This window comes from Callorhinchus milii, unplaced genomic scaffold, assembly GCF_018977255.1.
Source record: "Callorhinchus milii isolate IMCB2004 unplaced genomic scaffold, IMCB_Cmil_1.0 Scaffold26, whole genome shotgun sequence".
Classification (NCBI taxonomy): Eukaryota; Metazoa; Chordata; class Chondrichthyes; order Chimaeriformes; family Callorhinchidae; genus Callorhinchus; species Callorhinchus milii.
Window position 1 is genome coordinate 4,711,528 of NW_024704767.1, and position 26,633 is coordinate 4,738,160.

Below are 26,633 nucleotides of genomic sequence, written 5' to 3' on the forward strand. Positions count from 1 at the left end.
TGTTCCAGATCATGAATGTCATTTGACCTCCTTGTAATTACCTCACATCTTGTCATTGATGACAAATGTTATAATGAGAAGGTACTCTGAGTCATTCATATTTATGAATCGTATGAAAAGCAGGAAATCCAGAACATTGCAGAACTTTACTCATCAGTTTTATTTTGGGCATTTCAAACCTTGTAGATATATTTAACATTGTGATTTATGACACCAACTAATTTAACCTTACATTTAAACTGTATTTGATTATCGTTTTTTTTCTATCCAGATCTCAGCATAATATTGGCTCATTTTACATTTTTTTATAGTGAGATTGTACAGAAAACAGTTTCCGCAACCAGTAAGCAAAAAAAAATCGGATTGTTCCCCTCTTGCACATGGTGAAACGATGTAAAATTAAAATACAGGGTAGTTGGATTTCTCTTCAACACAGCTGCAGAGTTTAGAAAAGTGAGCAGGGAATTCTGTTCATAAGTAACATGGAAATTCATCATTTTCAAAAATAGGATTCCTTAATGGCCATCTGTGAGATCAGGCTTGACCTTTATCTCTTTTTTTTCCTACAGTGAATGTGAAGTAAGTCTCTAGAGATAAAAAGCTAGCAGCGTATATAAATATCTTGGCCAAGAGAACCACCCAGCAATATATTTCATCACAGGGCTGTTGTTGATTATAGCTTCTATCGCAAATTATCAGCATCTGATTAAACTAAAATCTGGCTTATTGGAGCTTGGGCGAACTAAAACTTGAAGCTGTAAATAACATTCCTCCCACAAGTGGTAATGTTCTTTAATGTGTAATTTCTTCTACTTATCAGATGGAACACACGATCCTGGAAACAATGTACTGCTACTTGTGGAGTTGGAATACAGACGAGAGATGTTTTCTGCTTACGTATAGTAGCACATGATGCCGAGGATACCACTATCATTCCTGACGAGGAATGTTTGGGTCCAAAACCCTCTGAACTGCAGGCCTGTAATCAGTTTGATTGCCCTCCATCATGGCACAAAGAAAAATGGCAGCCGGTAAGGGAGCATCAATCAAGTGTTTGCAGGAAGAATACCAAATTGATATCACAAACCCATTGTGGTCATTCTCAGATGACAGCTTCCTTTTATAGACAATGTAGCCAATTATGTGTCAACATGGCTCAGTTGAGCACTCTTGCCTCACAGTCAGAAGGTTCTGGGTTCAAGCCCCACATCAGGACTTTGACAACAACAACAATAAAATTACATTTGTATAGCGCCTTTCACTTTGGGAGGACATCCCAAGGCGCTGGACAGTCGGTGTTTCGGACCCAAGCTGGGGGGTCAAGATTGGGGAGGGCGGAGGGCAGGGGGGGAAGCAGGGTGATCGAAAGCACGGTCAAAGAGGAGGGTCTTGAGATGGATCTTGAAGGAGGCAAGGGAGGAAATGAGGCGAGGCGAGGTGTGGGAGAGGACACGGGCTGCAGGGTTCTGGATGATCTGCAGCCTATGGAGGGAGGAGTTGGGGAGGCCGAAAAACAAGGACTTTGCATAATCAGGCCTCGATGTAATGAATGCATGTACGAGGGTTTCGGTGGACTGCAGTATGAGACAGTAGCGGAGCCAGGCAATGTTGCGGGGGTGGGGGAAGGCAGAGTGGTTCATGACACAGATGTGGGGTAGAAAGGATAGTCGAGGGTCAAAGAAGAAGCCAAGGTTCCGGACTGGCTTAGCAAGGTGGAGTGTGCAATCATGGATGGTGATGCTGTCAGCGCCTGAGGTGTGGAGGCGCTGATGGCGCCAATCAGGAAACCCTCAGTCTTGTTGACGTTCAACGGAAGAAAATTAGCTCTCATCCAGCACTTGATGTCTGACAGACATTCTGACAGAACAACAGTGGTCCTGGAGTCAAGGGTGGAGGCAGAGAGGTAGAGTTGTGGGTCATCCACATACATGTTGAGGTTGACCCCATGTTTGCGGATGATTTCACCAAGAGGGAGCATATCGATATTGAAGAGCAAGGGACCAAGGACAGAGTCCTGAGGAACGCCGCACAAGACAGTGTGAGGGCTTGAGGTGAAACCGTTTGTGGAGATGAAGTGGAGGCGGTGTGAGAGGTACGATCTGAACCAATCAAGGACAGATCCTGGAAGGTTGAGGTAAGAGGAGAGATGGTGGATGAGGATAGAGTAGTCGATGGTGTCGAAGGCAGCAGAGAGGTCAAGAAGGACGAAGAGGCAGAGGGAGCCCTGGTCTCAGATGGACAGGATGTCATTTGTCACTTTGACTAGCACTGTTTCTGTGCTGTAGGTAGTACGGAAACCCGATTTGAGGGGTTCATGAAGGGAGTGGCGGGAGATGAAGGCACGAACCTGGGAAGCAATAACTCGTTCCAGGACCTTGGAGAGAAAAGGGAGGTTGGAGATAGGGCGGTAGTTTTGAGAGTAGAGATGGGTCCAGAGAGGGTTTTTTAAGGATAGGAGTGATGACGGATGGTTTTAATGGAGTGGGAATAGTACAAGTGGACAGGGAGAGGTCTATGATATCTGTGAGTAGAGTGGCAAGAAAGTGGAGCTGGGAGGTAAGGAGAGGGGTAGGGGTGGGGTCGAGGGAGCAGGTGGTCGGTTTCATGCGGGTTATAGTGGTGGTGAGAGAGGAGTGGGAGACAGATTCAAAGATGTGGAGGGAGGGATGTGGAGGGGTCGGGGCCGGGGTGAGGGAGGGAGATGGGGAGCAGGTAGTAGATGGCTGGGCAGAAGCAGCTGAGCGAATCCCCTCAACTTTGGATTTGAGGAAGTCCAGCATCAACTCGCAGTTATAATAATAATAATAATAATAATAATAATAATCCTTGCATTTGATATAGCGCTTTTTACGTCGGGAGGACGTCCCAAAGCGCTTCACAGAATATACTGTAAAGTGAATTGACTGTATATGTGTGGGCGAACGCGGCAGCCAATTGCGCACAGCAATGTCCCACAAACAGTCGTAGATTGAAAATGACCAATTTATTATTGTTTTTCGTTTTGGGAGGGATTATTATTAGGCGTGTGGAGTAAGGAAACTTGCCCAAGGTTTCGCCCTGCCTGGAATTGAACTCAGATCTCTCACTTGCAAAGCGAGTGCTCTAACCACTGAGCTACAGGACTCCACGAATCCTGTAGCTCAGTTAGCATTGGAGTGAGGATGGACGAGGCATGAGAGAGTGGGTGGAAGAGCCAGTTGGTGATGGAGAAGAGGAGCTCACATTGTCAAGGCTGATACTCAAATACAATATTGGAGTTGTATTCCATTATCAGAGGTGCCATCCTATAGATGAAATGTTAAACCTGAGTGTTCAGGTGGTAGTTTGGACACTTGTTAAAAATAGAAGAGAGTGTCTCTCGGTATCCTTGTCAACAACCCTTCAGATACAACTGGTCATTTATTGCATGACATTGCTACAGAATACACACTCACTATGCTTCACAGTAAATCCCATGAAGAGTTTTGAAATGTCCTCCTGTTATGAAAGGCACTGTACCAAATGCAAACATTGTTTTATTTTTAAAACAATGTATATATTCAAGAAGCCAAAGTTTGTATTGTGGTTATTTCAAACCCCAGATAAGATGATGTAAAGTTTTGTCTATAGCCATCTTCATACTGAAAGATCAGATGCAGTTTGATTCAAACTGATAGACACTGAATGTGAAATCTTCGAAGTGCAACTTTGCCGTGACCTAGTGTATGTGCCAGACAGGATCAGATTGCCAGAATTGTAGTTTCCCTCTGGGAAGAGAGTGATGGGGGATTTGAATCAGACTGTTTACGCCAGCCTGATTCAAATTACACTGGTTCACAGCCAACTTCAGGAGGTGAGAGTTTTTTCTCCAAACTAAAATTGGAGTAAATAACTGCTTTACATTTACACTGGCAATGCTGATGTGAAACAGCTGCAGATTTAAAGCACACATATAATGGAACTGTGGGATGAATGGGAAAACAAAAGAGTCGGTTGTAAGATAATCGTTCCGTTAAAATAACGCACATCTCACACACTGTGAATGTGGCGCTTCTACCAAAGTCGATCCTAAGAGGGAATGTTGCAATCTCACGCTTGATTGTGATCAAGAGCCTCTGCTGGAAAGTGTGTGGGGGTGGGGGTGTCAGATGAGGGCATGACCCCCTTCTCCCCTCCCATGATCGAATAATCTACTAAATAATAATTATAATAATAGAAAAAGGAATTTGTTAGTTCAACTTAAAAAATTGCCAGCACTTGGAGATGTACAATCTCCATAAAAGCACAATATAAGTGCCAGTGGTTTAGGCGGCAAACCCACTATTGACTTCGGACCTGAATGTACTCTTCATCAGTACTGTGTCATATGGTGGGAGTGAAGTCATATTACTTCCAGCATTAGAGGAATATGGAACAGGAAGCCTGGACTATACTTTCTGCTCCTCATCACATTGATTGTGAGACTGTAACCTCACACTTAAACCTCCTAATCCCTACACATGCACAGCTTCGGGTGTCGTTTGTTAACATTAATAAAGAGCCAGACACAGAAAAGTTCTAATGGAAGGAAGGGAAGGTTAATGTTTAATAAGCTCTGTTTATCAAGTTAATTATTTAATGTTCTCATTTTTTAATACAGTGTTCACAAACATGTGGAGGAGGTCTGCAGTCCCGCAAAGTGCAGTGCAAACAACTTGTGACTGACGGAAGTTTCCTAAGCCTTCCAGAGGAGTTCTGCCTGGATCCCAAGCCACTTCCGCAGAAGCCATGTGTGAACATTGACTGTGCCCCTCACTTGGCTTTAGGGGGGTGGTCAGAGGTAAATAAGGAACATGTCTCACCATGAAGTGTTTATCAGATGCATGTTTTATAGTATTGTTGGGTGGAACAGCTAACCCTAACTCTAATTCGGAGTGTCTTTGATTCAATGTTCAAATTTACTTTAGTGGTTTTACAATTAATGTTGCTAGGATGCTATGAGCATTTACCAGTCTGCTGAAAAGATTTTCCTGTTTTGTTTTAGCAATAAAATAATCAGCACAGTCTCTGTTTCGGCATCTTATCTGGCGTTAATTAAATTAAATTGAAGCTGCCTGTAATATAAGTACATTACTCCGGCTCGAGATTTTTGGCAATTCACACTGAAATAGTCGAAGGTTTAATAGACAAGATGGTTTTATATTCTGTTTGCATTATCTCTTGTTTCCAGTGTTCTGTAAGCTGCGGAGAAGGGATTCAGAGAAGAGAGTGGATCTGCCATCGGCTTGCAGCTAACGGTCAACAGATCACAATAAACCAATCAATGTGCAGTGGATTCCCCATTCCATCGCTGTTTAAAACCTGTAGCATGTCTACCTGTAAAAGTAAGTGACTCGTAACGAGTTCCAAACAGTACATATCAAAGCTAGTCTGATTGTTTGTTTGTTCATAGGAAACTAAGTGTAACCCCCTACAAACAAACATTTGTCTTTACTGTTGTAAGATGCAAGTGCTGCGAGGTTATGACAGCCTGGTTCCCACTGATTGTTCTTATTATCCGGCATTCCCAAACTCTGACACCACACCAAATTCTGCACCCCTCCCCCCCCACCCCATCACCTCTGTTCTCGCCGGGTTCCACTGGATCCCTATTTCCAAACTGCTCGACATCAAGATCTGCACTCTCACCTACAAATCCCTTCATGTCTGAGCACCTCCCTATCTCTCTGAGCTTCTTCATCCTCTGCTTTACCCTGTCAGCTCAGTGAACTCAGGCCTGCTAAGTGCCCTCCGCCCCCTCCGCAGCAATATTGGTGGCTTATCCTTCATTTACTCTGTCACTAAACTCTAGAAAGTCTTCCCTCTACCTCTCCACTTCACCTCTCTCTGTCTGTCTTCAAGTCCCACCATAAAACCTAGCTCTTCAACCAAGCCGATGGTCACCTCCACCTTCTCCATCCCCTTCTCCCTTGCTCAGTGTCCAACCCCGTTGTTGTGAAGCTCTTTGAGATGTTATCGTACATGAAAGTTGCTGATATTGTTCAAAAGTGGAAAGTTTGAGAGCCTGTTTTGGTTCTGCAGTAAACAGTTTCAAAGTTTCCCCCTATTTGTTCAATTTAAGAATCATATGCAGATGTTAAAACATTCACATGTATGAAATGTTCTTTTAATTAAGTAAAACAGATTTTTGTTGGTTGACAATTATTTTCCTGGAAAATTCCCAGTCCTCGTGTGCCAAACGTCTGCAGGCTCCAACATTTGAAGCAAATCCAACAGATTTTAAGACCTATTGCTTGCAGTATGAAAAAAACATGAGCAACACGCTAAGCATAGACTCCAGACAGATATAGTTTTGTATTGCAACTTTTATTTTAAAAAAATACTGATCAAGATTGAAGCATGTCAACGCTCAGAAATGGATATTTTTTCCCTTTACTCATTCCAGGCCCCCCCCCAAGCTTTTCCCAGTCAGATTTGACATGGGTTATATCCAGGGTAAAGCTCCTGCTACACTCCCTCAACAATGTTCCATAGTTTGTCATTGGCACGCTGACAATGTAGTAGTTTTACCCTAGATAAACATTTGCAGGAACTTTGCATTTTTCCACTCCCGTCCAGAACCAGTGGTACGGAATTTCCAAGTGGGGCTTTTCCCCATCAGGGCAACGGGAAACCATTGCCCGGGGGGCCATTCCAGGTGGAAGCTCAAACCTCTTTTAAACACATTTCTTTCCTGTTTTTAACCACCCTGTTTGTTCCATGTTCAAAAGTTGTCTGCGGGTAACTTCGCCATGTGTGTTCAAACCCATTCTTAAAGCCCCTTTCTGGGCTGAGCCTGAGAGCACTGTTTCAAATCAAGCCCAGTATATCAAATGCATCCTGTGTGCCACTGGCTTCGTCATTGGCAAGCAAGTTGTATTAGTTTTTGGGAAAGAGGGTTGGTAGAAAAAGATGTCTTGCTGTTCACATCACAGCAGGAAGGGTGGTGGGAACATAACCTCTTACAAACTGAGTAACCTTCAGGCTTTGTTACTATTGCTCCTGAAAGTAAGTCACTCTGTTTTTTTTTAAAAAAATGTTTGCTGCATTAGAATAAGTCGTACTGCTTCCAAGTATTCCAGTTTGAGCAGAACCGTTCCTCAGCATTTTGTTCACGTTTTACTTGTGCATTTTTCTAGAGGTCAGAAAGAACCCCAAAGCAAAGGCTTCCCACAAGCAGAGTACCCGGGACCCTCAGATCATCGGTCTCCACCGAGTGTACATTCAAACCAGGCAGGAAAAACGGATACATTTCAGCATCGGTGGTCGGGCCTATCTGCTTCCAAAAACCTCTGTTGTGATTAAATGCCCCGTAAGACGATTTCAGAAATCCCTAATTAGGTGGGCAAAAGATGGCCAAGATCTACAAAATACCAAACGAATTGGTATCACTAAATCGGGTTCACTGAAAATTCATCACCTCAAAGATGAGGATATTGGAATATATAGTTGCATTGCTGGATCAGTGAGTGATACTTTTGTCCTCAAGCTGATTGGCAATGATAACAAATTAATCGAATCGCCTGCGTCTGCTAAAACAAAAACGGGACAAAGTTTGGGACCAGAGAAAACTGGTCACAATGGATCCAACAGATTGGAAGAGAAATGGACTCAACTGGGCAAGATGTGGCATAACTGGAGTGAAAAGAATGAATTTTATCTGGACAACAACCAGGCCTCTGACCGTGTTTTCCTCCGCCTTCTTGGAAATCATTTGGTTTCAAAGGGAAAGACGAACTCTGCAGATTCATACGATTCTCGAGAGCTTTACGATAAGCAACTAAAAGCCGCAATTTTCCGGGGAGCCTACAGTATGGACGCCAGTCAGTTTGAAGAACTTTTACGCAACGTGAGCCTGTGGATCGAGTCTGGCGAATTAGCAGAAGATTACGCCTCTCTGCTCATGTATCAGTTAGCAGCCGAAGCCTCGAGACCGGAACCAACAGTAGAAAAGTGGAAAATGCCTCTTGAGGAGAATGCATCAAATGCAAAATTCTTAGATAAAACCCCAAACGCCTCTGAAACCTTTAGCAATAAAGATGTGAATCGCCAGACAGAGAAACAAAATCCCACGATTTTGCGGAAAAATCTTACTCATGTATTTCTGGAGAAAAATATCAATGTAACAATCGGCACACTGGCATTTCTGACAAGCCATATGGACCGGGTGACTTTACTCTGTCAAGCTGCTGGATCTCCCGAGCAACAATTCTCTTGGACCAAAGATGGCTTACCTGTCACGCTTGGTAAAAGGTACGAAAATTACTCGTGTTCATTTTTTACTAAAAGTTTACCTGTTTTACTCAGCCAAGAGAGTATCAAATAATTCAGATAAACCTTTGTACTCATCCTGTACAGCTTTAGAGAGCAATTGGTCCAGTGCCACATGTACAAATTCTGGTCGCTGTACTTCTGCAATTGGGACTTGCTGCAATTCAGAAAGGGTACAATACATGGCAATTCAACTATCTATTTGGATCAGACACCAAAACTCAGAGGAAAGGCAGCAGAAACTGGCAATGTTTACTGGCAATGAGAGCAAAACACTTGGGGAAGATTTTGATGAATCTTTCAAGAGACTGAGGGATGTAGATACACCAAGCCCAAATAATATTTTGGCGTGAAACCACAATATTTACAATACGGAGGGAATGGCACAAGCTCCAGAAGTAAAGAAACAGCCTTGGGTTGACTACGTTACACAGAGGTTGTTACATATGGAATAAACTGTCCGGGCGGACACTCATTCAGGAGGGAGCTGGATAGAGTTTTGTTGAAAGAAGTGATTGAGGGGTGCAAGTGATAGAAATGATCTGGTATTTTGTCTTTTCCGGTCTTGAACATTCCTATGTGTATCAATGCCTTTTCACAGTAGAATCCAAGTATGCATGGCAGCACTGTCAGAGAATGAGTCAGAGGTCATTATTAGAGCAGTTTTTATGAGACTGCACACGAGACATTTTCTAATGGAAACCACATTGTCAAAAATTGAACATTTAAAAATTACAGAATATATAAAAAAAAGTTATCTCAGGAAATGATTTGTGCAACCTTAAAAATAAATTACAATTGTAACCCTCCATCCATAGGCTTGAGTAAGCATCCTAAAAGAACTGTACCCATTTCTATTGTATTTTATTTGCGTGTTTAGATCAAGTTGCTAGTTCAATATTCCATTCATGCCTTTTTCATGTATCCGTGAATCTGTCATGTTTTCCATTCTGTCGTGCCACCTGGCCCAGATGCAACAGACCTTTTAGAGAATGGACTGAATTTTCCACTATTCATTTTCAGTATTAAACAGTGTCCAAGAACACACAGAACTGGAGGGTGTGGATATAGTGTTAAAAAGAAGCATTTGTGGATCAGTTTTCAAATGCAACTTTTTTTATTAGAATAAGAAGAGATGTGAAGTCATTAGTGTGCTCTAAGGACATAATAATAATCATAAAAAGTAATAAACTCACCCTTATCTTCGAAATAGCACATTTAACACCTTTGAAATGTCTTGAAGCATTTAACAGGATCTTTACCTTGAAGTGTAGTGACTTCATTTGCAGGCAAACGAACGATATTAAGATTAGATATAGAATGTATGGTAGGATCCAGTCTAAAGATATTACAGTCTAATTCAACTAGAGTCAGCTGTTTGTTTTTTAAGTTACATTTTGCATCATGTATTGCTAAGTCCTGTTAGGAAATCTCTTGTACACAAATTCAGTCCAACATTTGATACTTCACAGACTCTCAATATAACTTTTTCCTGTTTGGACACTTATTGGAGTCTATGCTCTCTCATTTTTTAAAAAGAATTAAAGATCTGGAAAATTTAGGAGTCTGGTATTATGTTGCCCAAGTTTATAATTATATTTTTGTTAATGTAAAAAAGATGCTATTTTATTCCACATTTGTTATTTTTCGTTTTGCTCCTAATCACTTCCATCTTCGCACATTTTTTCATTGCAGCAACTGTTCTGTTTTTTACCAAGGAGGTGTCAGCCTGGTTTAGTTGGTAGCACTCTCACCTCTCAATCAGAAGGTTATAAGTTCAAGCCCCACGTCAGAACTTTAAAACTCATAGTCGAAGCTAATGAGTACTCTAGTGCAGTGCTGGGCGAACACTACATTATTAGACGTGCCTTTCTTTGGAAGAGATGTAGTGCCGAGGTCCTGTCTGTCTGTTCAGGTGCATGTTAAATGCCCATGGCAGTTTTCCCAAAAAAGAAGGGAATTTTGCCAACAATCTCCCAAATGAAATTGATCATTCACCTCATAGCTGTTTGTGGACATTGCTCTGCACAAATTGGTTGCCAGGTTTGCCTGCAAATACAGTCACTGCACTTTACATTAAATCTTGTGAAGCACCTTAACATGCATTGATGTCATGATAAGCTACTCTATCAAATGCAAGGCTTATTGTTATTATACCATAAAGAGGAGGTGAAACAACTATTGGGCGAAGGACTTTCCTTTTCTTGCCTGAAATGGGACGTTTTCTCCCTGAAGCCCTCTCGTGCCTTCTCACACCCTGTCAAATTGAGGTGTGCTAAACACAGGTCACAATAAGTAATCAGTGTTGCATTACACCCTCTGTTTGCTAAGCATTTGACAATCCAATTTATCCATCAATAAATCTTTCAGGGCTGCGTGAAAAATGCTTTGTGTTGAGTTAATTGTGTAAAAATGCTTGAATCTTAACATACCGCCTTGTCACGCTGAAAGATCACAATGCGTTCCCGAAATTTGATATATTTTGAAGTTTTATGTAGGTTAATCCTTGCCAGCAATGCCCCACAACCAAATGATGCAATGTATCAATCAAGTATCAAATACCAGTTGATCTGTGTGCCTAAGATCTTAGAATCAGGGTCAGTAGTAAATACAGCCTTGCCTGTTGCTCTGAAGATAACGTTAGTCGTCATCTTCTGTGCCCCTGGCTATTTTAGTCACTAAACTGGAGATTTAAGCAGCATGAAGCAATTCACCATATATAACTGCATTAGGTCATTGTGATGGGCTGCTGGGTATATTAACTTTCAGCTGAATCAAAAGTACCAATACAAAGCGGCTTCTAATATTCCTCATTCCCACTGAGTTCTTGTGCCACTGTTTCCACACCAGTGGAATTATGTTCACCTCCGGAGAATTCTAATGATATTTGAAGAACAGTCGGGCAGATTATCTGAGATTGTATTATAATATAATCAAAACATAGAGAAATGTGTAAAGTGTTGAAGGATATTAGATTTGAAAATTAAATTGTGTGTGCTCCCTCTCTGCTTTGCCTTGGTCTTACTAAAAAAAATTGTAAATGGTTTTGATAGAAGAAACAGACAGAACTACGTAGAACATTACAGCATGGAAACAGGCCATTTAGTCCAACAAGTCCATGCCAGTATTTATATTCCACATGAACTTCACCCCTCCTAATCTCTCCCATACCTTTCTTTCCATCTCCCTCATGTATGCATCAAGTTTCCTCTTAAATACGTTAATGCGTTGTTTTTTTGCTTTAACCACAGCTTCCGAAAGCGAGTTGCACATCATCATCCATTGTGTAAACTCCCTTTTAGATCTGCTGTTGGCTATCATATTGATGCTATAGCATTTTGGATTCAACAAGTGGAAACATTAACGTAGACAGTGACTTCCATTGATTAATGTGTCATTGACAAGAGAATATAAATTAGGATATAAAGAGGATTACCACCAGAAGAAACAAAAGGGAACAAGAAAAAAACTGTTTTTGCCCAGAGGATTGTCAGGATATGGAATATGTTACAGCAAATGTTAACCAAAGCTCAATTCATGACCAGGCTTATTATAAACAATAATCCTTGCATTTGCACCTTTCACGTTGGGAAGACATTTCAAAGCACTGTAAAGTTTAGTGATAGCATTTTGTAGGGTTAACAAAGTAATTGGACAAATACTTATGGAAAAAAATATAATTGAAGGTAAGAGGGAATAGCAGAGCAATGAGATTAGAATACTGTACATAATTTCTGTTGGGGAGTTAGCACCAGCACAGGCCAGAGTGGAATGAATGGCGAGTTCTGCTAATGGGTTCGTTTTTAGTGTTAATAAAGAGTTGGTTGTGCGACCAGCTCTTTAATAACATTAAACGTGGTTCTGCAGAATTCCTAGGGCAGTCCGTATTTGACCGGAGGCCAAATTGATTCACATCGCCTGCTGCAGTTCAAATTCATTTCCTGGCAAAAAAAAGATCTTCAGCAACCATTTTCTGACTCGCAAAAGACAAGCAGAAATGTGGATTTAAACTACTCCCCCAAAGGTTGGTTGAAATGACTAGTTTCACGGTCAGGTCTCCTTTTTTAATATTCAGGGTATTTTGTTCGAGAGACTTCAAATAGTGTTTGTTTTAACCTGATTCTCACAGCAAGGTATCTGTACAACAACAGCTTGCATTTGTAGAGCGCTCCTCACCTAGGGTAGCATCCCGGAGCACTGTATCCATGCATGGGTAGCAATGCATGTAGCAAGGTATCTGTAGCAATGCATGGGTTCCCCCAAAAGACCCTGATATCAATGAGAAGACGTGGAGGAATTTTGTTGTCACTTCTTGCTGCTGTTGGAGATATTGGAGCGTAATACGTGGTATACCTTAACAGCTTTCTTAAAAAGAATTTCGAAAAGCCTAGTGTTGCACAACTCAAAATGGTACGCTCGGTAACTCTGTGCCTTTCCCATACCTATTTCCAGCAGTTTACTGGTGTCATTAAACTATGATTTCCCGTGAGCAGTCGATGAGATCAAACAGGTTCAACGGGAAGCCTAGAATTTTAAAAGCTCAGCACCCTTTTCAGAATTTATCCCATCTAAATAGCTATTTATTTGCTTACAAAGTTGGGTAAAAATTATTGTGAGGTGCTTATCTCTTAGTGGTTTCCATCCATTGCTTCACAGGAGCCAAGAGTGCAAACTCGGTAACATTATCAGTCAGAGGGAACTGCTTCAAGGTGCTGGTGTGCCCTCTAGTGGTCTTCATGGAAAACATCTACTTGACTGCCTGCCTCACTTTCTTTGGGATATTGGATTCATCATCAATGTCATCTCTTTCAATGGTTTTTCTGTACTGATCATTCTGATTTAACCTCCCCATACTCTTTAGATAATGAATCTGGTAAATCTCAACCCAGTTCCTAGAGAATAATAATAAATAATAATCCTTGCATTTGATATAGTGCCTTATCATGTCTTCAAGACGTCTCAAAGCGCCTCACAGAATATACTGTAAAGTGAACTCTCTGTATAATTTGTGGGTGAAACGCATAGCCACAGCAGAATGCAAACTGTGAGTCTAATTAAGTATCAGTTGACACCAGTTGTCAGATCATAAGGAGGAGGTGCTTTCCTCAGGTTGTAGCCAAGATTCACGGTTTGGGTTGTTGACGCAGTGTTCCTTTGCCCTTGGCACGTTCCTCACTTGGAATGGAGATCTTGATATTCACTTAAAATGCTGCAAATGGAGGAAAGCTTGCCCACATCCATCAGCTTGATTACCAAACGTATTGCAAACAAGAAATATCCGTTCAACTAAGTTAAAAGTGGACTTACTTCAATTGAGCTCAAATGGCCAGTGTTTGACTCCCCACTGCTTAACATTGCAATAGTGGATATCTTGAGAGCATTCATTACGAAGCAGGTAACCTTCTGGGTGGAGAATGGTGCATGGCATGAGGAGTCTTTCAGGGCAAGAAGTATATTAAACATGTTCAAATACAACATCAATCAATCAACTGGTTAATAATTCTAAAAACTCCACGTATTGTCATTCTTTTGCATCTTGTACATTTAACTTAGTTCAGTATTTCTCTCTGTCTCCCAGTAAGTATGACGAGTAGTGGAGATGTAAAGCTTCCTACCACACAGAGTTTGTAGCTTCTCCTTTTTTCGATCAAAATAAAACATTTAAATATTAACGTTTCTGCAGAACAGGTTTTAGGTGCTGTTGTTATGTCTCACTGGGGGGGGACAAAAGAGGTAAGGAGGACCGTTAATGTAAGCATTAATTGTCGAGCAAAAATGTTGAAGTTGTTGAAATTAGGACTTTCCTGTTAAACAAACCGCTCACAGCCAGAATGTAAGGTATCAATTCTTCGTAAGTGCAGTAATTGTCTGGGGTATCGAATTAGTTAAGGGATCAGGAAAGGCTAAGAGTTTAAAAAAAGTGACCTAGCATGAAAATATTACCTTCCAATTTTTTTTCGATAACTCGTTTCAAGGTTTATTTTTCTATTACTTCACAAAGTCTGAGGCTTGTATAAATCTATGGGAGTTAGACATGAGGCAGCAGACAAGGTCAGAGTGGACCATGCAGTCACCCAAACAGCTCAGTGAGCTTCCACCAACCAATGGTAACTTAGACACTTTCCTGAGAAAGTATTAACTAAATATTTGGGCCTGTCAGAGTTTTAACATATCCTTAGGTTAAGGAAGAAAGATTAAAAAGCATGATAAGCGCTTTACAGTAATATTTAGATACACCCCAGGATTGTAAATTGACTTGACACCTTGCCAATGAAAACATAGCTGTTCAGTAATACCAATTGATGCCATGTTTATACAGCACTTTCTTTGGTTTTTAAACAATCTGCGTCGTGCAGCAATTCGAGGGGATACACTCAGTCCAATGGATTGCCAAGGAATTTTCAAGGGGCTCTTGTTTATTAACGTGTCAGTCACTTAACCAGTTTTGTGCGTGCGCTCAGTTCCAAATGCAATATGTATAACTCCAGAATCAGGTGTGTTTTTCTAGCATTCCCCCTGACCAGTCCAATAAAGAGCAGTCTGATTTGGTATACTTAAGCAAGGTGATGGGTTTTCGCATGTGTCAGACACCCGGCTAACCAAAATAAAAAGGTAAAGAGCAGAAAGCATAAATCAGGACTCCACTCTACATGAGCAAATATTGATGTTTGAGTCATTTAATTGCTGTAATGTACATAATTTTCCAGCATCACAGTCCTAAAGGATTGAAAACATACCGTATAGAATTGATCAGCCCAAAGACACAAGGTTTTAAGATGTTAGAATACATATAATGTGCAGCATCACAGGATATTTGAAGCTGTAATGCACATACTATATTAATTTTATATTACTTTTCTTCATATCTTTAAAACTTTATTTAAAAAACAATTTGCAAACAAAACTTCTATAAAATCCGCATAACCTGAAATTGAAGTTAATTTCTTATAGTAATTCACCAGCTAATTTTAGTTTTAAAAATTCAAACCCAGTTACTATAAGATTAGGTGGCGTCTAGTTTTATAGCACAGTATTGAGTTGGATTTGAGTACAAATGAAGGCTTTTCCTGACAAATAAGAAACTATTTACCAAATGAAAAATGTAATGTGGGACCCAATTTCTGATGGAAGGTTTCTGCCCACAGTGATAATGATCTAAAGATTTGATCTTATCAAATTGGCGCTTAAAGGCACTTTACTCTTAAGTGGTTTACAGCAGATTATCTAATGTGGTGTAATCATGTTGAACTAGATACTTATTCAAGCTTAAGCACAGCTATTTAAGCTCTGCCTGTGATTGTCCTTGGTCTCTTGGTTTCAGTCAGTCAGAGTGAATGTACCTTGTATGATTTCACAGTGATTTTATTTTTTCATCATTGTTCAAGTCTGTACAATTCAAATTAAGTGTTGTCCTCAATCCAGATTTGAAATTCAATCTGATACCACCCGGGGGATTTTATTTTTTTTCTTAAAAAAAGGGCGTTTGCGGTCAGCAAGTGATGGCTCCATTAATCATGATGCTGGAAGCAAACGTTTGTAACTTCATGTGGAAAGACAGGATCTTTTTACCATCCAGTATCATTGAAAACTGAGTTAGTATTGATAAACTACCGATTCCTTAGATTTACACTAGATCTTGTTTCAATTGTAAACATCATCTTGATGAATTTCATTTGTTTCCAGTTTGTTCTGAGAAAACCGTGCTCTTGCTCACAATGAACTGTTTCCACTTTTATATTCTTGTATTGCAGGCCTCAGTCATAAGGTCAGTCATTTATAGCAGTCTTCTGTTCAGGGTAATATGAACCAGAGTTTCAGAAGGCCCTTATATATCATCCATTGGTAATGTTAATAAATGGCATTTTATTATTGTGATATCATGGCAGTTGGCTGCTGTAACCTATTAGTCTGTGCTGTGCTGCAAGCAAAAGTAGCTTTGCACTGTGTCATGGGGCCAGTTTAATCCTTAAAGCTGAGCTGGGTGCCAAGAATCTTTTATGTTAAACTGTCAGAGGAGACACAATATAAGGGAGCCATCTAAAATTGTCTTTCGGTTAATATTTGTAGAATCTTAGAAATTTTAGTACATAAGGAGGCCATTTGTATCATCATGCCTAAGCCAACGCTAGCTTCACTTTGCTGCTATCTACGCTAATCCCAATTTTCTGATTTCCTTTTAAAGCATCTTTTTATATTTTTAATTTCCATAAACTTCTTCTGAGAACTATTTGGGAAGTTCAGTGGTGTTGTTGTCGTGGGGCAGATGGAAGGTGACAGTGGGCTGTTCAGTATAACTAGTTGTTGATGCAGGTTCTTTACCATCAATATACAGTAGTCGAAAACTAAATCAGTATTGATGATCTGCAGTTCCCATACGTTTGCAGTGGATCCTATTTCAATTGCGAATGAGTGGGACAGTTTGCATGTCACAATTACTCACATTAAGCAGCCATATTAATCATATTACAGGAAATTACTTCTGCAATTTTTTTTTTACAAATTGCTCCAAACGAACATAGTACATTGTTCATTTCTGTTGTGTTTGTATGAGTGGTTTAATAGTCCACTAATGGGTCCCGCTACCCAAGAGATGACTTTCTCATGTTCAAGCCTATTACCACTGTCCAAAGCTCAGACATTTACCCACTGGTCGCATCTACTGTGTGTTTCCAAATACGAATGCAGTTTTCTTCCCCCCCCACCAACCTGAAATTACTTGTGGCCACTGTTTTTATAACATCATATTCCCTTCCGATGACAGATTAATGGAGCTGGAAAAACAACAGCTGCTTCTACTGTCTGAAGCTTCAGTAGGCTTGTCAAGTCTACTGTCATTTCAGTCACTAAGTAAGCAACTGTTTGGATTTCAAATGATGCACGCTTATTAATTTGCTTCTTTTATGCACTGCCTGAATATTCCTGCTCTATTATAAACTAATTGCAACCTATGGCCGATTTGGCACAAACTCAAGTCATGTCATAGCGATAGGTAGAAGTGAAGTGCTTTTAAAACCTCAGTGTGATTTACCTGATGTTACCTATTTGCTCGTAAGATGACACTAATTCCTGATGTTACAGAATCTGTCCTACTTATCTGTTCATTGTTATTGTACATGGTAAAGTGTCAGAAAGCCCTTCCAGTGTTTTTCCAGTGCTTTGGCGAAAAAACTCCAATAATAATTTTTATATTGAATTACTGAAATGACGTTCTCTATTTTTAAGAACTTAACTGTTGCCCACTTGTTTCAATCTTACCTTTGGGACTTTAACATAATTACTGCTAAGATATTTTGACCCTTCCTAATCAGAGTTATGAATATATTACGGTAATAATAATCTGTGTTTTGGTTAGTTCTTCTGCATACCAAAGGCCTTTCCTGCTAATAGGTGCCAAGTATGACAGGCTGGTGTTTTTACTCGGCCAAACTCTAGTTCCAGTATTTGGAGTGTGTCTTTGTTTTTATATTTGCATCCTTGTTATATTGATCTTGGTGGGGAGTTTTAGATTGAGAATGTTAGGAGGAAAATTCAGCTAAATGTAGCTCTGGCTCAAGTTCTCTGAGGTTTCATTAACTACCAAAAATATTCTGGTCTGCAAATTATGTCCGACCAGTTTTATGTGCAACTAAATAAATAATTCGGGAGTTTGTTTGCCGTAGTTCACTTTTTGGTCAGTATTTTATACATTGCACATAGGACATCACTGCATAGGCAGGGTTGTCGTCCTTGCTTTTTAAACTGCTCCACATTCACAAAACGTACACAAAAACTAAGTGGAATGTAATTAAAAATATAAGCGAATTAAATTTTGTAATGTGATGAAATTGGTTCTGAGGAAGTTCAAAATCTTATTTTTTTTACACACACGCACACAATCAATATGTTGCCTGTCTGGTGTTTTTTTTAAACCTTGCTCTCTCCTGCCTGTCTGAAGTGGTTTTAATTTTGTTTCTCGATCTCACTTTCTCTTCATCTGTTCGGTTTTACTTCCTATTTCTAAATAGTCACTTTTTTTTCTTGCCTCTGTGCTCATCTGCTTCCCTCTCCATCCCTTTATAATTGCTATACATTATAAATGCCTCATTGCTCTGGTTACTTTTAACTTGGTCTTGTTTCTGTCTTATGCGTGTGTGTTTTGCTTACATTTGATCACTTGGCTGATGTGGTTGCATTTCTGGTGAATTCTGTTTGTTTTAAATTTGAACGTGGGGCCAGGAATAGTAACGTAAGTTACACGGGCTATTATTAATGGTTGTACACTTTGCCTTCCTTTTGTATATTTTAAAAGATGTTAAAAAGTGACAAGGGTGCTGAGCAAACCTTGGAAGGTTGCTATTATCATTTCAGCATTAACATCAAAATAGATCTGATTATTTTGTGCAAGATTAAACAGAGCTTTTAAAAAGCAGACTAAAAGCATTTTCAATTTGAAGGTTATTTACTAGCCTTTCTAGCCAACTAAAATATCATTCAGAGGGCATGATTTGTGTGACATGGTTCACTAATATAATTAATAAATGATTAGATTTACTGTAAAAGGAATTAAGCATACAAAGTTAACGTATCAAGTCCTTTAGTTGGCCCCTTCAATTCCCCAGTACAAGTGGAGTCTCTTATTTCTATTCAATCATACTACTTGATTGTGATTTCAACCACTAGTATTTCTTCTCTCCCTCAAGTCCATTACAGTTTTCAAGAACTACTTCCCTGGCTCAAAAGACAAGCAATAAACTCTTCCATGCTTCAGATGCCAGTCATGTGCTAAATCATCTCATGCCGCTTCCCCTCGTATGTCTTTGTGCATTTAGAGAAGATTTTATTCATAATAAAAATAATTAACTTTAAATTTGATACAAAGTCTTCCAAGACGGGAGGACATTTCAAAGCTCTTCACAAGCTATACTATAAAGTGCAGTATAGAGTGTGTGTTTTGTAGGCGAATTTGAAATAGAAGTGTGTTTTGTTTGGCCACAGTACCCTGGTGTCACTAAACTGCTCCAAGGAATTCATCTGAAGGTAAAATTGTGGTGCTGGGAGCAAAGTGACAACAGTGGAGTGATGTGGAACAGAAACCCTGATTTATACTGCACTTCCCACTTTACTTCGCATTTATGCTTTGAGCTTTCAGGGATCTTAAGTAACCAGATTTTGAATATCATATTTCCAAAATATTTCAGGAACGTTTTCCCTCTTTCCTAGAGGAAAATATAGCTTGACCTGTATCGTACTCTGTGGCACAGGCCAATAATGTATCACTCTATCACTTCACCCAGCTATTCTTAATATTGGTTGCGTATTGTAACTGTTGATGTAGCACAAGCCTAGAATGTTAGAATAAGGCTCATTTACCTGATAAATAAATGAAAGTAAAGGGCTGACTTTCTCATGCGCCTTTGCTAGGAATAAACTAAAGTGGGAGGAGATGTTAACTGCAGTGATAGTTTGAGCGTATGATTCCATTTCATTCCTTTCTTGTTTCCTTATTTTTCATTCTTTCATTTGTTATTTAGGCCAATAAGCCAATAGCAAGGAGTAATTTGCCTACAAGGCTCTCAGAAAAGAGAATATGCCAAGAACGACTTTAAACAGGATGGGGAGTGGGGGACGTAGGACTGTGTGTAGTATCACATTAGTTAACTTCTAGTCAAATAGTATTCAAAGTGCATTAATAAAGTGCCTAAGTTACAATGACTCCCACTGGACCCCATAAGCTCATAGTACTGGATGTATAAAGCAGCACACTGCATCGGTATATTATTTGTAAGGCATTTGAGGGTTGCAAAATAGGGCTTCCATTATTTGATCTACGTTATGCCTTTTCTCTGGCCAACTGAAATAACATGAAGTAATATGTTAAAATGTCAAGGGTATAATCACGTTTTAAGTGTTTAAAAGCTATAAAGCTCAATTTAATATGAGCCAGTAGAAGACTGTTTGGTATATGTGCTTTGCAATGAATTAATAAAAGCCAATAGTGTATTTTCCCATTAATTTTGCAGGATTACACTGCTTGGTTCTGCAAGACTTCAAATCCAGAATTTCTCTCGCCAAGACGCTGGCCTGTACGCATGTACAGTATCGAGTGAATTGGGGACAGATACTGAAACATCATTACTGTTGTATTCAGGTCATTTGCAACTTGCTTTTGTTAAACATTACGTAGAATATAAAATTAAGGTTATAGCATTAATATACAAAAATCTGAATTCAGCAAGTATTTTTGATATTTTGAATCTAGCGCCTTGGGACATTCTCCTGGTGAGAAAAGAGCTAAACAAATGCAATGTGTTGTTGTTGATAAGTTTTATTAAACCAATACAAATATGCCTATATCGGCACCTATAGTATTATAAAATAATTAATAGAATTAATGATCATCATACTGTCTTTTTATATTGTGATATCCCCATGATAAATAACTCGTGTTGTTATGTCTGATATGTCCCAATATTTATTACGCAATTAAAAAATTGTTATTTGTAGATTTACATTCAGATGAATCTGGAATGTACATGAAAAGCCCCTAAATAAGTTATTGCGGTATGTCACAGAGCAAAATATTGTGACCTTATAATTTAAAGAGATGGATTTATGAAACATGTTAAATGTTCTTTCACTTACTCTGTCTTTCTCAATACAAGCAATACAATTTTCATTACACTTCAAGAAACACTTTGTTTTAAGGTATAATTATCCACCCAGAATATTAATCCATTAGAATGATCCAAGAAACTTTATTTCGATAATTCTTGTATTTGATATAGCACCTAAAACATCAAATGCCTCAAAAGGCTTGACAGAGTTTCTCTGTGAGATGTAGTGACTACGTATTTTACGCACAGCAATATCACCCAAATAGCCATGAAATTACTCCATAACTGTAATTTTACCTTTGTTCTCCAGAAATACCTGTTATCAGATTCTCCAGAGCAAATATCACAAACCTCACAACGTGGCATTTATCCGCAGTTGTTGGCAGTGCTATAATTGCTCGACTTCGGGCAACCATCACAATTGAATGCCCAGCAGAAGGTGAGTATGGGTGGGTGGGTGGTGGGGGGGACAAGTATATCTAATCTTTTCCGAATTTGCAATATGTCACCTTAAAGGCGTAAGTCATCTTTATTGAACAATTGAACTATTAGGACAGTTTTAGTGCTACAAATAAATGTTTTACACAGTCTCACAATTAGCCAAGATCCTGATTAATCTGTGGTGTTGAACACAACACCTTGTGGGAACCAAAATATCTTTGCCATGGACCACTCACGGGACCTTTTTAAGCTTTGACTTCTGTTAAACTAGTGTAACCTGCTCGCTTTTCGCTTTGACATTGTACTGTTCAAAGAATTTATTACACAATGTATTAGTTTCCTGCAGTGCAGGCCTCCCACTGTTCTGCACGCAAATTGCATGCCTGTGGCTTCCACATAAACACGATGCACAGAATCCCTTTGTTGATGTTGTACCGCAGAAGAACCGGCTTATTACAATGACACTTGTAAGTTATGGGGCTCTTCCGACTTTTTACTGTCTTCGAAAAGGGAAAATTATGTTATGGAAGGCATGTGTTCTTTCTGGATTTGATAAAATATTCAACCATGTGTGGAAGAATGCCCCCCAATACTTCATTAAGCTTCCGACTGCTTGAAACCAGTTCAAATGCTTTGTGGTGCAGGAGTCGTGGCATCAGTAGGAATGTGGAAACAGCTGCACATGCACTGGGAAATGCTGTCCAGGATAGTGATGCTAAACCCAGTGTTGCTGTCCTGTCAAGGTGATCAAGATATATTGTGGCTATTGCACCCAGCTTCTCAGGAAATGTTGTTCAGAGAAGGGATGAAGGTCCACCTTGAGACCAGTTGAGCTACTTTCAGAGGTTGATTCATTTAGAGAAAACACTACTGTTTGGGACAAAGTTGGTGGTGATACTGTAAGCAAAAGGGGCCATAAATAACAACACACACACATTACTGGGTTGGGGACCATACTTTCTAACTGAGTCATAAGAATAATTTGGCTAGCCATGTGTTGTTATGTAAACAAAATGTTAGACCAGATCCCTGGTCTGGCTTGACAAATTATGTCAGGTCTTTAAACACTAAATTTAATGTGTATTGCAATATGGAAACTGTCATTGTTGTGCCCCCTTGTGACAGGATTAATTGGTTCAAAAGACTGCAAGTAGGGCTTTTTCCAGTCTGGTCAGTGTTTGAATTTCATAAATACTATTTTGCTGCACGATGGAATCATGAACAAATTTTGCTGCTACAGAGATACTTAAAATAATCTTTAAAATGAGTACTTTACTCAGATTGTTTTGTTTTGCGCTGTCTGTGAAGATAAATGCAGAGGCAAGATTATTTTTCTTGAGTTGGACAAGCAGTCGTGAAAAAATAAATCAAGCTNAAAAAAAATTGAGGAGATGAAATGAGATTAATAACATTGAGAGTTTAGCGTATTTATTACGTAATCTTACAGAAGTGCATTTGTTTTAACAGGGTTTGAGTCAGTTATATATTTTTCACATGTAATATAAATCAGCTGGAGTGAGAGCTGTTTTGATTTTTGAGCACGAAGGAATAACAAAAATTACTACTTAGAAATAAAAATCTTCCAACTGTGTATACAACGGATGTGCACAAATCCAAAATACGTTTTCGTTGAATGGTGAACTTTTACGAGACAGGCATTATGATACTCCAAGAGTTCAATGCTACATCATACTGCAATATGATTTGTATAATTTGTAAGGCAGCTTTTCAGATTTAGAATTATGTGCTGCCGACATCATTAGCAGCTGGAAAGGTGCCCCTCTCAGCGTCAATGAAAATAGAACCAAAAAATGATTAATGTTTTGTTTCTTGCTGTTAGGCTTCAACCATTTGGTTTCTGTGTCAGAACTTAGAATTGCAACAGGGCTGAGTTTAAAATGGTACTTGAGTGAAAAGTAGCCCAATGCAAAACAAAAGAAGAAACTCTCATGGATAGTTGGTCATTTTGGCAGAAAAATGTTTTACCTATCTTAATTTCAATCGGTGCTACATTTACTGCAGGCTAACATTCTGGCTCTGTCTTTGAATACATTTTATTGTGCAAAAAAAAATCAAACTGAAATCTGCATTAAAGAATACTTTCTTTTGTATCTTTATCGCTCAGCCACTGACCGACTGTTATTGGGAAGAACGTTAAGTATAGTCATGCTCATTAAACTAATTCTTGTTTTGGGTCTCTAACTGATGGAACGTCTCTGGTTATTTTCACTTTGGGTATATTACATTTTTAGAATTATATTCCCTTTGTCTTGTTGCAAAAAGTAATTCGGATCAAGTTTCATTCTGTTAATAAACTACGTGAATTACAATGCTACATAGCTGACAGATATTTGTACATATGGATGTAGTGGAACGTATTTCAGAAACGTAGCCAAAAGGCCTAATAATGAAGCTTTATACTTTAATGGGACTAAGGGTTAATACTTTTTTTGCCAGGTATTCCCAAACCCAAGATTACTTGGCAGAAAAAAGGTGGTTTCTTAGGTAATAATTCCGCTGTCCTTCAGAATGGATCTCTGGTGCTAATAAATGTGACACTTGCAAATCGTGGGATCTACTCTTGTTCAGCAGCAAATGAGGTCGGACAAGCAATCGCATCTACATTTCTTAAATTTGCCAGTAAGTACCTTTAAAAACCTATCTCTTACACCATGCCTCTGCCCTCTTCACTGAAGAAAGAAATGTTTCAGCAAGAGGTTGTAAAGGAGGAAAGTGGGTGAAAAATATTGATTAAAAATGCTAAAAGGTCATTGAATGATTTCAAACTTTCCTTTAAGAGCCAAGAATATTTCCACCATCTGTAGCATCTCATCGTGAGAAAGGAAGAAAGAGGGTCTTAATGGCATCCCGGGCTGGTTCTACCGTTACAGTCAAACGTGGCGATGTGTTGCGAATAGGTAGGTTTGTACTTAGCTTTGTTTCACAAGGTACAATACAATTAACATGAGGATCAATACATGATCATCTAACTGTAGGCAAGCTGTTTTAAAACTGTAAAGATTATGCAGAGATGTAAAGATTAATGTGGTTGGGGATGAAGATTTCTGTGCTGATACGATTGATTATGATCATGTAGATATTAATTTGAACAATTTGATCACGGGATATTAATTTGAACAGTATTCTGGAAAGACTGCTAATGGCAAAACCAGTAGGTTTGGTGGCCTGAAAGTTTTGGAACTGCCTCTGTTTGCTAACATTGTGTTGAAGTCCTGAGAGACAGCGGGCAGGCAGGAATACCGCGGTTGCAAAAATGTAATTTCTCATAACAAATCCTCTCATACATTCCGCAAAGGTGGAATCTGCTGTGGAGCATAGCATTTTTCACCTCAACAGGAAATCAATGAGACTTTTCAAACCTATTTTGGTAATGGGAAACCTCCTTCCACAAAAAAGCACAGTGAACAGCACTGATGCTCGCCTCATTAGCCCATCGGCAAAGTGTCCGACACCTGGAAACGCGCCCATTTATTCTGAGCTGTCAAACTGGAACTGACAATTACAGGAGTCCCCTTATTACAGGGGTGAAAAGGTCCACGGGCATAAAATGTGCCGCTTAAAATGCTGCGGCAGGAGAAAATGCTGGCTACCGCTTTGTTCTAATTACATCAGAGCAGCAACATCGGCAACCACCGTGAGGAAATGTGTGATGTCCGGGTGTGCAGTGTGAGCAGGCCCACCACATAAATACTCGACTGCTTGTCTGTCTGAGAGCTGATGCATCAGGACTCCAGCAGTTTGCTTACTCATTAAAAAGAAATACAGTCTCTCTTTGCATTTGAGAGATTAGTGGGTCTGTTTGCGTGTGTATGTGTGCGTGTGTGTGTATGCATGGTTATAAGAACCTTTAACATTTTTATAAATATTTTAATTTCCATAGTTCTTTACTCATTTTTGCCCCCCCCCCCTCCCCCGCACAGTGTTACAGTGTTTTTCTAAAAGCAATCGATCTCATTAAAATATTACAAATTTCTATGATGTATTTAGTGTTTTTAAACCTGTTATTGCTGCAAGGAGTAGATTGATTTGGCCTCTAAGGTTCCATTTGTGATCACCAGGGAGGCACCATGTCTCTTGAGTGTTACTGTGCCACATGCTGTTTTACTCTCCTTCCAAGTGTGCCTGAGAAATCATAATTAATATGTTATGTTTTCTGATTAAAAATTCCATGGGAAATTGTCTAGAGCACCCTGAGTCTCTGCGGGTTTTGTAGAGCACTGAATGCACACCCATATTTTAATAATAATAATAATCCTTAATGTAATAATTATTTAACATTGGTCTAAACCTGGTTCTTCAAATGTGTTCATCAGGTTGCCCAGTGACTGCTAAGCACAGAGCTACGGTGAGCTGGAACTTCAGGAACCAGTCCATTCATGAGGTTCCAGGCCTCGAATACAAAATACTAAATGGAGGACGGGTCCTTGAAGTGAACACGTCCTTTGACACGATGACCGAGCAGTACAAGTGTCTGATTCACAGTGATTCTCGAATTGTTTCTGCCTCCATGAATGTGAACTTTGTAGGTATGCTCAGAATGCAAATTTTATTCAATCATATTTCTTATAATAAGGAATCATAATAATCCTTGCATTTGATAGCGCACTATCATGTCAGTGAGCCATCTCAAAGCACTTCACAGGATATACTGCAGTGTGGTGTGACTGTTTTATAATTATCTTACTAAGTGCATGCAAGTGTGTTACAAGAGCTATGATGGGAATTTCGACACTGAAGCTTGATTGGTTTGGGCTAAATGTGAACTTTCACTGGAACTTGTTACTGTAAATGGGGAACATGCCACAAAGAAATCTTTGCACTCTAGACATTTTCAGTGATACTTAAGTAAAGTAATTTTCTCTCTTTGATGAGACAGTTAAACACTGTGAGCATGCAGTAAGAAATCAAATTTGCAGCTTAAGTGAATTAAAAATGTAAATACGCAAAGCGTAAAATTAAATTGACCACGTTGCAGTTTATAATCTCAGCCAACTGCTTCTTTAAATCACATACACAAATATATATATTTAAAATATAATTCTGCTACTCAGTTCTGTTTGTTGGAGTTTTGCCTAACTTTCCTGTTGCCAAATTCAGATTGCATGTTCTTCTCCCACTGAGCTGCCATTCCCTCACAGTTTGTTTTTCTTCCACTCCCAGTACTGAATTTTGTCCTTCAGTTCATATTTTCTACAGCTGATACTCTTTCAAAGGCATTCATTGAACTGTATACATTCTATGTCTGTTGGCAGATCCACGTTTATTAAATTCTCTTTTCAATTTAAAAAGGACCTTTTATCATGTTCATGT

At 39.3% G+C, this 26,633-nt stretch overlaps 1 protein-coding gene across 1 annotated transcript in view; it reads left to right on the forward strand.

The window, feature by feature from the left end:
• The window catches only part of adamtsl3 (ADAMTS-like 3), a 69,618-nt gene that overhangs the window by 33,100 nt on the left and 9,885 nt on the right, over positions 1-26,633 (forward strand). Inside the window, exons 16-24 of the mRNA XM_007909814.2 lie at positions 821-1,031; positions 4,619-4,798; positions 5,189-5,342; positions 7,137-8,250; positions 20,268-20,395; positions 21,172-21,300; positions 23,760-23,942; positions 24,101-24,220; positions 25,637-25,849. Of these exons, the coding sequence (XP_007908005.2) occupies positions 821-1,031; positions 4,619-4,798; positions 5,189-5,342; positions 7,137-8,250; positions 20,268-20,395; positions 21,172-21,300; positions 23,760-23,942; positions 24,101-24,220; positions 25,637-25,849 (2,432 nt within the window). The remainder of the gene's footprint in view (positions 1-820; positions 1,032-4,618; positions 4,799-5,188; positions 5,343-7,136; positions 8,251-20,267; positions 20,396-21,171; positions 21,301-23,759; positions 23,943-24,100; positions 24,221-25,636; positions 25,850-26,633) is intronic.